General features: G+C 41.6%; 2 protein-coding genes across 4 annotated transcripts; one reads left to right on the top strand and one right to left on the bottom strand.

The window, feature by feature from the left end:
- The first annotated feature begins 34 nt into the window (after positions 1 to 34).
- On the top strand, positions 35 to 7,363 carry LOC127761356 (protein DETOXIFICATION 46, chloroplastic-like). Its single transcript, XM_052285638.1, has 14 exons — positions 35 to 524; positions 734 to 828; positions 1,456 to 1,564; positions 1,866 to 1,921; positions 2,746 to 2,801; positions 3,138 to 3,276; positions 3,728 to 3,865; positions 3,944 to 4,012; positions 4,116 to 4,226; positions 5,051 to 5,179; positions 5,782 to 5,859; positions 6,148 to 6,219; positions 6,552 to 6,614; positions 6,805 to 7,363. Exons 1-14 carry the CDS (start codon positions 149 to 151, stop codon positions 6,910 to 6,912), a joined length of 1,599 nt encoding a protein of 532 aa, XP_052141598.1. The 5' UTR covers positions 35 to 148; the 3' UTR covers positions 6,913 to 7,363.
- A 373-nt stretch (positions 7,364 to 7,736) lies between these two features.
- On the bottom strand, positions 7,737 to 11,523 carry LOC127761355 (UTP:RNA uridylyltransferase 1). 3 transcript variants are annotated; one of them, XM_052285635.1, is made up of 6 exons: positions 10,738 to 11,523; positions 10,281 to 10,664; positions 9,769 to 10,034; positions 9,606 to 9,669; positions 8,881 to 9,077; positions 7,737 to 8,749 (listed from the first exon to the last, which is right to left on the bottom strand). In XM_052285635.1, exons 1-6 carry the CDS (start codon positions 11,452 to 11,454, stop codon positions 8,536 to 8,538), a joined length of 1,842 nt encoding a protein of 613 aa, XP_052141595.1. In that variant the 5' UTR covers positions 11,455 to 11,523; the 3' UTR covers positions 7,737 to 8,535. The 3 variants fall into 3 exon arrangements, with proteins under 3 accessions (XP_052141595.1, XP_052141596.1, XP_052141597.1); XM_052285636.1 differs by having other exon boundaries at positions 10,281 to 10,661; XM_052285637.1 differs by having other exon boundaries at positions 7,738 to 8,749; positions 9,769 to 9,992; positions 10,738 to 11,521.
- Positions 11,524 to 11,944: the final 421 nt, after the last annotated feature.

The raw sequence follows: 11,944 nt of genomic DNA, 5'->3' as shown, positions 1-11,944 counted from the left end.
CGGAGACGTATATACGCAGGCTCTACCAGCAGCAGCATATCGAGAACCACACAAGTCCTTTTGCCTGTCACTGCTAACGTCTTTTCGGCGTGCGCCTGCCTACCTTCGTCGTCGTTCCGTCCGCTCCCGCTACAACTAGCGCGGCGCCATGTCCGCCCACCTCCGCCTCCTCTCCGCCGCGCCGCTCCCGGCGCTCCTCCCCACCCGCCGCCTTCCCGCCGTGCCCACTCCCGCTCTCGCCGCCCGCGCGGCACGCCTCGTCCTCAGCCGCCCGCTTACCGAGCCACAGCCGCCGCGCCTCCCCCGTGGCGCCGCCGCCCGCTGCCGCGGGGTGGCCGTGGCGGGAGCGGATGGGGATGAGGCGGCGGCGGCGGCGGCTGGAACGGCGGGGTTGTGGGAGCAGGTGCGGGACATCGTCGTGTTCGCCGGGCCGGCGCTGGGGCTCTGGATCTGCGGGCCCCTCATGAGCCTCATCGACACCATGGTCATCGGCCAGACTTCCTCCCTCCAGCTCGCTGCCCTAGGTACAACGCCTAGCTCCCCTTGCTCGCTACCTAACTAAATTAGTCTATGTCATCTGCGTTTGCTTCCTGCTAATCTCCAAAATGGAACTAGGCAACATTTTGCTAACCGAATTAGCTGAATCTGATGAACTGTGGTATATGAATATCGCGTGCAAAGGCTAGGGTCTCTGCAGCTCAATGTCATGTGGTTGTTGTTTCTGCAATTTCAGGGCCTGGAACGGTGTTCTGCGATTACCTCTGCTATATATTCATGTTCCTTTCGATCGCGACCTCCAACATGGTGGCCACCTCCTTAGCTAAAAAGGTGTACCTTCCTCTTTGTTAGATGAACAACTATAGGCAGGAATATGCTATGCTTGGGCAGTTATCAGAAACATATATTGTTAACTTAGCTACTCTTGATAGTATGATTTACATACTGTTTTATCTGTTAGAATTTTAGTGGTAAAACAAATTTAACATTCCAATTTTGATTGTTGCCAACCTAAGCTACTTAGCTTTATAACTTAGTTCGGCGTGAACAATCTCTCCCTCCCTTTCCTCTATAAGACTATGGAACAAAAGTACAAAAAATGCCTAATAACAAGCTGAAATTGAAAACTTTCGAAGTTAATGTTTTGATTTCTCTTGCATGAACTATACACTTTTTCTTACTACAAACGAGAACATTGCAGCAGGACATACATATGTATATTACTCGGCAATTTGCAGGCCACTCAGAAATTCAGAAACCAAACTGTTTTCAACTATAAGACTCTCTGTATGGCGAGAATATTGGTGGCTTGGTGCTTGGCATGTTACTAGAGCCGTACTTTGTGGAAATTAGTGGTGGTTATAATTTTATGAAAGGTTATTAACTTTGAACAATGAACGCACAAACTTTCATGTCTTTTCTCCGCACTCTATTTATAAGCACAGTTACTATATGCAGGATGAAGAACTTGCACAGCACCAAGTATCTATGTTGCTGTTTGTTGCTCTTACTTGTGGTTTAGGAATGTTTTTGTTCACCAAGCTTTTTGGGACTCAAGTGTTAACTGGTAAGTTGAAACTAAACTGTGCTAATAAGATGAAACTGACTGTCAACCTTGTTTATCATACTTTGAAGAACCTGACTGCATATTGATGGAGAAAACCTGGTGGATTTCTTTCACCACTGGATTATCTCCTTCACTGTTTTTCTCCCTGTTTGGCAGTGCACCTAATTTCTGTTTTTTCCTTTTAATTTGCTTCTCAGATTGAATGCCCTTGTATTTATCATGCTATCTAGAGTTTCACATGTCTCATGTCTGAGTCCACCTACCTTCTTAATTTTACTGCAACCTCTGTTTTTATTTTCAGCGTTTACTGGATCGGGGAACTATGATATCATTTCTGCTGCCAATACATATGCACAGGTTTGTACATGTCAGCATTCTCTCATTAATTTCACTGTTTAGGGTGTTTTCATTGTTGCCCTAGTTGAATGAGCAAGAGAAATCATGTTTTTTTTAAGAACACGCAGGAAATCTGCGTATCATTTCATCAAGATAGAGGAAAAAAGGTGGATGGCATTAGATATAAACTCTGACATCCACCCACCCAGAAGTACAACACCAACACCACACACCCACAAGAAGCAAAACAAACCTAGTGCACTAGCTCTACAGCCGTAGACAAAAGATCACGAAGCTTAGAAGCTCCTGCTAGGCACCAAAGGGCGCCCTCACTAGCAATGGCTTGAAGGACATCTGCCATGCTTGGGGTAGCGCCAAGAGAAATCATGTTTGTCTGGCAATTTTGAATTGCTTGTTTCTTTCTTGAATATAACTGTATAAAGCAGTCAAATAGTCAATAAATTTTGAGGATAAACAAATATGGCTAAAAGTTCAATTGCATGCTATCTATGAACTAAACCTCATAGAGCTATACTATAGCTATACATATACAAGGAAGTGGAAACATGATGAAATTTTCTAGTACCTCTGTATGGATACTGAATGATGAGGCACGCTGATTACATTTCCTGCACTGAAGTACAAACACGAGGATGATCCTGACTGCAAACCTATTGATTTCAGAAACCTATGCAAATCCATGGATGCTTCTGACTGCAGGCATATTGCATACCTTGTTCTGTACTATAGGATAATTCTATGCACTATGCTATAGGATGTAAGTTTTTGACTTCCATGTTTTATATGAAGTACATAGATCAATATGTATACTCATTCATTTTCAGATTAGAGGCTTTGCATGGCCTGCAGTTCTGGTTGGCTTAGTTGCTCAAAGTGCTAGGTAAAAACCATGCTCATTCTTCTCCTCTTCTGTTGCACTGGATCTATTTTGTTCTGGAGAAGTTATATTTCTTTTGCCTTCAAATCTATCATGTCTTCTTTCTTTGACCTTTTATTTTGCCAAATTACAGATGCATCTGTTTTGAGTTGTCTTAATGTCTATTCGTCATTGAAATATTCATATTGCCATTTGAACCAACTCGCATGGGCTACATAGTTATTTGGTTGTGATGTTTCTGATAACAATAAACACCTTGAGCTCTTCTATTTGATTTCACATTACAACTACCTTGATTGGAGGCTTCTCATATTATACTGTATGTTTGCTATAACTCAGTCTAGGCATGAAAGATTCTTGGGGTCCCTTGAAGGCATTGGCAGCTGCTAGTGTTATCAATGGTGTTGGGGACCTTCTTCTCTGTTCTGTATGTGGATATGGAATTGCTGGCGCTGCCTGGGCAACTATGGTTTCACAGGTAGGCATACTTTCCAATCACCTCATCATACCTTGCTTCTTGCACATCTTTACTTGAGCATGATTCTTTAGACTTGGCAAGATGTGGATTGCCACCAATGCTTAGCCTTAATAAACACTACCTGATTTTTCTTTGAAACTTGAATCGGATGAAACACCACATTACTAACAAAAACAAATGTTTCTTGATCTTCTAGTAAGATATGCTACCTAGTTAAGTTATAAAGCAATCACTTATCTATTGTAAAATGTTATGTTTTTGATGGAACCACATGCTCATAATTTTATATATTATTATCCATGTCGATCTTTCTTTATGATTTGTCTACTCAACTTGTATGCCAGACATGTAGCTACTTGTTATGCTAAACAAAAATCCAATTTATTTACACAATTGAGTCTTCTGACAACATATTATTTTCATAAATAGCTATTTTTTGACACACACTCAGATTGTTGCAGCTTTTATGATGATGCAAAATCTAAATAAGAGAGGATTTCGAGCTTTTTCATTCACAATCCCATCATCAAGTGAGCTTCTGCAGATTTTTGAAATTGCAGCTCCTGTTTTCGTAACAATGACCTCCAAGGTATGCTTTTTTTTTTTGTTCTAATATTCCATGTCCTCTCCTCAACTTTACTATACCTAATTATTTGAAACCATTCAGGTAGCATTTTACGCGTTACTTACGTATTCTGCAACTTCTATGGGAGCAATAACACTTGCAGCCCACCAGGTTCATACCTTTTAACTTTTGGTATGCTTACCCATGATGAAAACACAGTGCTACTATGTACTTTCTTCTGTGGATAACATACAAAATAATCTATGCTGTGAAGGTTATGGTTAATGTCCTATGCATGTGCACTGTTTGGGGTGAGCCCCTGTCACAAACTGCACAGTCATTCATGCCAGAGTTGATATATGGAGCTAAGTGCAATTTGATGAAGGTACCTATCTAAAGCTCTCAATTTCACGTGAATTTCTGTACTGCATTATTATTGTCCTTAGTGATATATTAATCCAAAGGAATCATGTGTAAAGCTTGATGATGTATGCTTGCACACTTTATATGTTTTTACGCTTTTCTCTGGTCAAGAACTTAGGATAAACCGAACTGATATGCAAAGTTTCCTTCAACAGTGTAATTTTCAGTACATGCTCCTTCTCACATTTCTTCTAAATAAAATGCTGATATCACAAACTAAGCTTATTAAATCATTTAGAATCTTGAATTACATCTGCTGCAAAACTATCCACAAATAAATATCAAATTTATTGGCGGTCAAGGCAGGTCGAATTTAACTGGACAAAAATTATAGCTTTGATACACAGTTAAAAGGCTGAAGGTAAAAGCAAGAGGTCAACTGAGACTCTTGTATTAATCCTGTTCGTTGAAATTAACAAAAGCTTGATCCCATCACTTATTTGCTGCCTCTTAGGACATGAGGCATCTTTACGGTTTACAACTACCATTGAACTAAAATAAATATTTGAATCGGAGTTGTGCATTTGCCATCAAGGGTTTCTATACATTTGCTTGCCATACACATACCTTCTTTTCCTGTACTAGAGTAACAGTTGCTTCTGCTTGTGCTTGTACGCTCAGCATCATTACACATACTTGATGCATCCTGTGCGGCACTGATGGTGCTTTGATTGACTAACATAGTGCATATCTTCTACTGGAATTCTTTTCTACATTAAAGTGCATTTATATTTTTAAGTTCATTACTACAAAGACACTAAAGTCTAAAGGTACCGTTTTATCCAGGCAAGGATGCTATTGAAATCACTTGTCATGATTGGAGCAATAACTGGAACGACTGTGGGGGCAGTAGGAACACTTGTTCCGTGGCTTTTTCCTAGTCTCTTTACTAATGATTTTATGGTTGTCCAACAGGTTTGCTCTATAACTTATAAAATATTCTGCATACTGTTCTGGAAGTGCATTCGATTCTGATTGCTTCTCACTATGCCAGAAACTATCAATACTACCATTTCTTATCTATCAATAGTACCGTTTATCCTTTTAGAATCTAACTCAGTTGCACTGTTAAGAAAAGAAAATTCAGTGCTCCTATATCTGATCTGATGTTAGTCATCTAATTTGGCATCATCTGCTCTATATGATACTTTGGTTGTATCATTTGTGTACACTATGGATTTGTAAATGCTTGCAGAATCTGTTCACTGATGATGATTATAAAAGGTTGATTCTGACTCATAGGTCCAGTTAGGGTGGTCCTTATGATCTTAGATAATTACTTTACCTTCAATTTATATACATTTAGTTTCCTGTGCTCTATAGAGAAATAGAATTTTACTTGCATATTATTGTAAAATAAATTTACTTGCATATTATTGCGCATGTCTCCTATAACGTGGCCTTGGCTTAACTCAGTCTATCTGCAGAAAGTTTTATGCTTTATTTTCACGACCCCCAGTCTCAAATGCTTTCGATTTTGTCTAGAACTTACTGACAGTCCATTACCCTGTTGACAGATGCATAAAGTGCTGATTCCATATTTCTGTGCATTATTGGTGACACCTTCAGTGCATAGTCTTGAAGGAACATTATTGGTAAGCTGATATATTTGTTTTGGCTGACTTTTAAAGCAATTATCCTGGAAAGTACATTTGGAGTCTGGGAAAACCTTGTCAAAATGAATTTACTTGTTCCAAGTGCCATTACTTCCCTAGTAAGCATGGCTCAAGGCACTAGGTTTCTAGCAGTTTAACACTGGGAAGTGGGGATCATATTTTACGTTTTATTGGAGTAGATAAATAGCACATTAATGCAAAGTCGAATATGGCACGTGCTGGAAAAATGTGATGACATCCCTTGGTACTTTTTCTCCCTATTCTCAGGCTGGAAGAGATCTCAGGTTTTTGAGTCAATCAATGGGAGCATGCTTTGGCATTGGAACCTTTCTACTAATGGTATGACCGTATGACTGTTTCCTTTCTTTCTCCTTTGGTGAGGTACTGATGTTAGATATAGGTTCTTTAGATCGATGCTAGATGGAGTTTTTGTCCCTACTTCAATTATGTTGAATGAGCTTGAGAAAAAAAAAAGCATTGGTACTGTGAACATTGTATCTTCTTCCTACTTTTGAATGCTGTCACTCAGTTCATAAAGCTCTGTGATGGCTGTCTAGCAACTAAAAGAACTTAAGTCCAAAATTTGAAAATCCTTTAATCTTCTTTGTTGTTCAAATAACAATAGTCACATCCTAATGATCGACTTCTCTGATCTCGTTTCTTCTTAACAGATCATTCGCAACAAATTTGGTAGTTTGCCTGGATGCTGGTGGATACTTGTCTTGTTTCAGTGGGTAAGGCCATCTGACCATTTCAATATATCAAGTTCTTTTTCTCATATTTGTATCCTTAGTTCCCTACCAAAGATAACAGACTATCGTTTCGAGCCTTATTTTTTGCATTATCTTACTTCTCACTATATAATAATGTCTCGCTACTCCAAATGTTTCCTGGCCACATTTTAATACTGTTTCCATTTTCCAGGGTCGGTTTGGAAGTGCTTTACAACGGCTTCTTTCACCAACGGGCATGCTATATAACGAAAGCTTCAATAACCATCATGATGAGTATGTCAAGGTGAAGGCCACATAAGAAGTAGTATGAATTATAGGTTTTCCTGAGGTGACAACAAAGATGAAAAGAGTTGCATAAGCCCAGAAAGATCATTCTGCAATCTCTGCTGATCAGTGGCACCTCAGCTCTCATACAGAAGCTGCACTTAGTTCATAGTATGATCTTTGGAACGGAATTCAAGACATGATGGCCCAGAAGATTAGACCAGGAAAAATCAGTAAGTTGTAGGGTAGAATTCGTTCTCGTGTCATGATATACTCCCTCCGTCCCAAAATATAAGCATTTTTAACTATAAATATAGACAACTGTGTGTCCAGATTCATAGCTAAAAATTGTTATATTTTGGGACGGAGGTAGTAGTATATAGTTTTGTCCTAGGAATTATACCTGCAAGCAACACTATTGCTGCGGTAAGGAAATGTTTTCCACTGTCAAACACGAAGGCTGTCAAAGAGCAGTTAATTGAGCATACGCAGAAGAAAGCAAAAATAGATAAGAACAAAAATTTCCACATCTTTCTCCGCGAAAAGATGTCAATATCTTATACTAGCTCTGCGTCACAAAATGAATATTATTGAGGTGCACGCCACATAATGCAGCTGTTGTTTCTTCGGGTCACTAATTCACAGCTTCAGTGCAACTCACCTTGGCCATACCTTTATGCATTCTTATATACAAGAAATCGAGTTTTTGACATGCGGAGCCATGTGTTCTAAGAGATGTGATAATTTGATATTTCACTCAGCTGGCTTTCGATTACTTAACATTCATTTTCATTGACTTACATGGTCCCATACGTCATCCTAACAAGTATCAATTTTAAAAATTAAAGTGACAAGAAATAAAGTGTCAAATCATCAAATTTTACATTTAAGTAATGTGGCTAGCTAAAACTGTGGCACCAATCAAATAACCGCAAAAAAAAAAAAAGAAACTAGGGCGTGTGTAAAATTTAGCTTAGCATGTTGTGGCAAATTTTAGATTTAAGATAAGATGCACTGCTTTTGCTCTTAAAAGAAAGGGAAGAGAAAGACTCTGCTTCATCTTGGGCTGGGTCGAAATGAGGCCCATCTACTCTGGAAGAGAAAGTAGAGGCCTTGTGGGCTTTAAAAGGCCTGGCCTGGTCTAGGTTTCCCGGCCTCTCATTGGGAGCAAATCGCTCCTCTTCTTCCGGGCCTCAGTTAATTTCCAGCCACCCCCTTCATATATTACACAAACATTTTTCCATCTAAATGCGTGGTGATGAATTTTATATTGTTTTGGTTTTTGTAGCATAAGATTGTTTTACTCTTCAGTTATGCATGCACCACTTCAAAAGTAAAATCCTATTTTGTCTTTGTGGTCTTCAGGATTGCCCTGTAAGTAAAAACAAAGGAATTCTAAGATCCAACTTTCTTAGAATGTGTGAAACGCCTCACAGGTCTTGGGAAGCATTCCGAAAAATTTGGGTTGGCATAGTACTTTTGATTTTAAGATCCAACTTTCTATCAAATTTGACATAGTTGAATGCAACCTGCTGTTGTTCTTCTGTTCACCAAGTGTTTTAAGCATGCTACTGGATCTTCACTACTACCTAGAATTAGGATAGCTACTGTTTTCTGGATTTTCCAGGCTAGTTATTAATTTATGTGCTAATAATAATCAAGATTCATAATCATAGGGCTCAAAAAGAGCCACACAAGGGTCATCGTCGTACTGCAGAATGGTGGCAGCTCGCTCAAACTCCTCCCTGAGAACCCTGATTGTCTGCCTGTCGACAACACGACCGAGGTCATGGCTGGTCTCGAAAGGATCCTCGATGCATATCAGATGGCGATCGTTTCCAACGCGAGTCGTCCAGTTCTTCTCCTGCTTGCTATCGATCGACCAGAGATCGAACCAAGTTAAAAAGGACGCGAAATTCTTTGAAGCATATGTGACATTAGTTCAAAATCGAATTTTTGAAGTTTAGTCGGTTTTTGAGAAACGCTTGTTGGCAATTCTCACCTGATTGTGTTCCCCATGCGGACGGAGATGACATCGTTCCTGTAATCGTGATGGAATGCCCAGTAGTGGAAGAATGCCCACAGTAACTCGGCGATGCTCTCCTTGTTTTCAGCACAAAAATCTTTAAGCTGGTCAACTTGGTCGAAGTATGCACATTCAGTGCCATCGACAACCAGAGTATATGTTGGCTCCATCGCCTACAATTGGAGTGAGTTGAGAGGGCAAATTGCATCAGGATAAAACTGACGGAAGTAATTCATAGATGAAGCTGAAATATACAACTTTGCAGATCCTGATTTCATCTGAACAATTCTAGACGCAAGCAACTCTTAGTAACATCAATCAAAGAGAATAAAAAATGGACCTGCTACATTAGTGAAAAAAAAAAGAAAAGAAAGGAAAGAAAATTGACCAACCATAGTTGAATGTCGAGCCATCCAAAACAGAATCATGCATATATGAAGGGAGAATGCGAAATCAGGACGATTCCAACAGCAAATAAAAGAGATAGAAGTTAAGTATTTTAGAGATAAAAAAATGAAAATGAAAATAAAAATGTGTGCAGACCATTCGTTTAACCTGTATCAACATCATGAGTCTAAATGCAGATGAAGCAAGCGTGAAGTGATTTTATCCTAAACTGTGTGCATCCAAAGTATCAGTACTTCAGCGAGTAGTTCATATGAATGAAACATATTGGTGAGATAAAAAGTAAGGTATAGAACCTGCAAACATGGTAGAATCTTGGGCTCTCTTTGCTGCAAGAAGCTAATGCACATAAGCACATATCTGCAAATTAATAAGAACAAGATCAGGTTCAAGATTTTCAACAAATAACATATAGCTGTAAAAAGGGGAAAATCATGAACGCAAAGTCGTTTAACTCACGCATAGCTCGAAAGGGTTCCACGATATGTTTCATTAACGCCCCTTAGTTTGGCCCAGTGCTTTACAATGAAGGCCAGCTGAAGCAACCTCTCATCTATCTGGGCATAATCCTTGAGAAGCTTTGTGTTAGCAACAGCAAAGAGATTATTGACACAGATATCACATGACAAGCCACTTCCTGGATCTGCAATCTTCACAATTGGAACTCGAGCACTGGTAATAGCCTGCATGAATTTGACAGGCATTAGAAGATGAACAGTCTCAACCTGCGTCAATTAAGAAGCTATTTTTCAAATACATCAATTATGAAGAATTATTTTTTCCCGGGACTAATTTTTTTTCCACCGGGGCATTTATGAAGAATTACATGAGGCAACTAGCTCTTCACATTCCAGTTCCAGAGTAATTATGCAGCTAATATTAAATTTTTCAAGTAATGATGAATCATTCAAATTTGGAAGAGATGCTTGCTTGCAAAATTGCATATATCTGGAGAAGAATTAATTAATTACCTCAACATTGTCGAAATCATCCTTGCACAATGTCTCTGCTAATGCGAGAAGAAGCTCAGCAATGTTCTCTTCTGCAGCAGTGTCAATTTGGAGACAAACATCTACATCGCTATGCGAATTTCCGAAGGAATTAGCACACGATCCATAGAGATGCAGCTGGGCGTTGGGCCACTCTTTGCTCACAGAATTCGTGAGGGATTCGATGAGCTGCCTCTGCTTGGCCTTGTGCTCCTCTGATGGATTGAGGGATTCGTAGAGGGAGAGCAATCCGGGCGTGAAGGCGTCGATGTCATGGCGGCGTTCCACCCTCCACCGCCGCGTTCCGACTCGCTGGCGCGGCGGCGGCGGCGGCAGCGGCGGTTGATCCGGCGGCGATCCGAGCTGCTGAAAGGGAGAGCAAGGTGAAGAGTTTCATAGCATGAAGCGTCGGTGAAGTCTCGGTCGAGTTTTCCTCTACCTCCATTGGTTTCTCGCTGCCGGCGCCATCGGCGACGACGGCGAGGAGGTCGTGATCGGCGGCGACGTCGAAAGGGTCATCGCCGTCGCCGTCGTCTTGTTCGTCGTCGTCGACGTCCACCTGCTCGTCCCTCTCATCTCCACCGGCATAGCCCGCGCCCATCGCCGCCTGGTCCTCATCCCCGCCGCCGCAGTCCTCGCCCTTCTTCTCCACGGCGACCCACACCTTCTTCTCCCTCTTACGCACCACCGCCCGCCTCTCGCCGCCGGTGGCCTCGCCTGCATTCGCTGCTCCGATGAAGCCTCCTCCCACCCTCCGCCGCTCGAAGCCACGACGTCCACCATTCCCGACGAAACCTCCATACCTCCACCCCACCACCCCACTCCGGCCGCCAAAGCAACCACCACCACCATTGCCCATCCGCCGCGGAGGGCAACGAGTCGGCGGCGGGGCCGTCGCCGTCGCCGGCGGAGGTATCGAGAGAGGCGGGAGCCAGGAAGGGCGCGTGGGGGGCACGATGAAGAGGCGCTCCTCGGGGCGGGGTGGCTGGGGGAGCGGCACGGGTGGCGCGATGAGGCGGTGGGGCGGGACGAACAGCGCGGCGGGAGGAGGGGTGGTGGTGGTGGTGGTGGTCGGCTTCGGCGAGGGGAGGAGGAACCGGAAGAATCCATCGTCGGCGAGATGCCGCCGCCGCCGCAAGGGCTCGCCGCCGACCATGGCGCGCGGTGGTTCGCGACGCGGGGCGAGGAAGGCGTGAGTGAAGTGGAGTGGAGAAGAAGGCGGATTCCTTTTTGGCTTTTTCAAAGCGAAGTGGTCAACAAGTCAACGCTTTTTTTTTATGGTACTCCATCCATCTCTAAATGTTTAACCCGTTAGCTTTTTTAAACATGTTTGACCATTTATTTTATTAAAAAAAATTTAAGCAATTATTAATTCTTTTCCTACCATTTGATTGATTGTTAAATTTTTATGTATACATATAGTTTTACATATTTCACAAAAGTTTTGAATAAGACAAACGATCAAACATGTTTAAAAGAAGTCAATGGCGTCAAACATTTAGGGAAGGATGTAGTAATAGTTAACTATTAGGGTGTGTTTAGTTGGGGAAAAGAAAATTTTTGGGTGTCACATCGGACGTTTGACCGGATGTCGGAAGGGGATTTTGGACATTAATGAAAAAACTAATTTCATAACTCACCGGGAA

This window comes from Oryza glaberrima, chromosome 2, assembly GCF_000147395.1.
Source record: "Oryza glaberrima chromosome 2, OglaRS2, whole genome shotgun sequence".
Taxonomy (NCBI): domain Eukaryota; kingdom Viridiplantae; phylum Streptophyta; class Magnoliopsida; order Poales; family Poaceae; genus Oryza; species Oryza glaberrima.
The sequence above is the reverse complement of the archived record's forward strand: the minus strand, read 5'-3'. Positions and strand labels throughout refer to the sequence as shown.

What these genes read in the sequence shown, in the direction of transcription:
- LOC127761356 (XM_052285638.1), top strand. Translation starts at nt 149, where the DNA reads ATGTCCGCCCACCTCCGCCTCCTCTCCGCCGCGCCGCTCCCGGCGCTC. An exon ending in CTGCCAATACATATGCACAG is followed by an intron (nt 1,922 to 2,745) that starts GTTTGTACATGT and finishes ATTCATTTTCAG; the next exon opens with ATTAGAGGCTTTGCATGGCC. An exon ending in TACTTGTCTTGTTTCAGTGG is followed by an intron (nt 6,615 to 6,804) that starts GTAAGGCCATCT and finishes TCCATTTTCCAG; the next exon opens with GGTCGGTTTGGAAGTGCTTT.
- LOC127761355 (XM_052285635.1), bottom strand. Translation starts at nt 11,454, where the DNA reads ATGGTCGGCGGCGAGCCCTTGCGGCGGCGGCGGCATCTCGCCGACGAT. An exon ending in ATGATTTCGACAATGTTGAG is followed by an intron (nt 10,035 to 10,280) that starts GTAATTAATTAA and finishes TAATTGACGCAG; the next exon opens with GTTGAGACTGTTCATCTTCT. An exon ending in AGATTCTACCATGTTTGCAG is followed by an intron (nt 9,078 to 9,605) that starts GTTCTATACCTT and finishes CTCCAATTGTAG; the next exon opens with GCGATGGAGCCAACATATAC.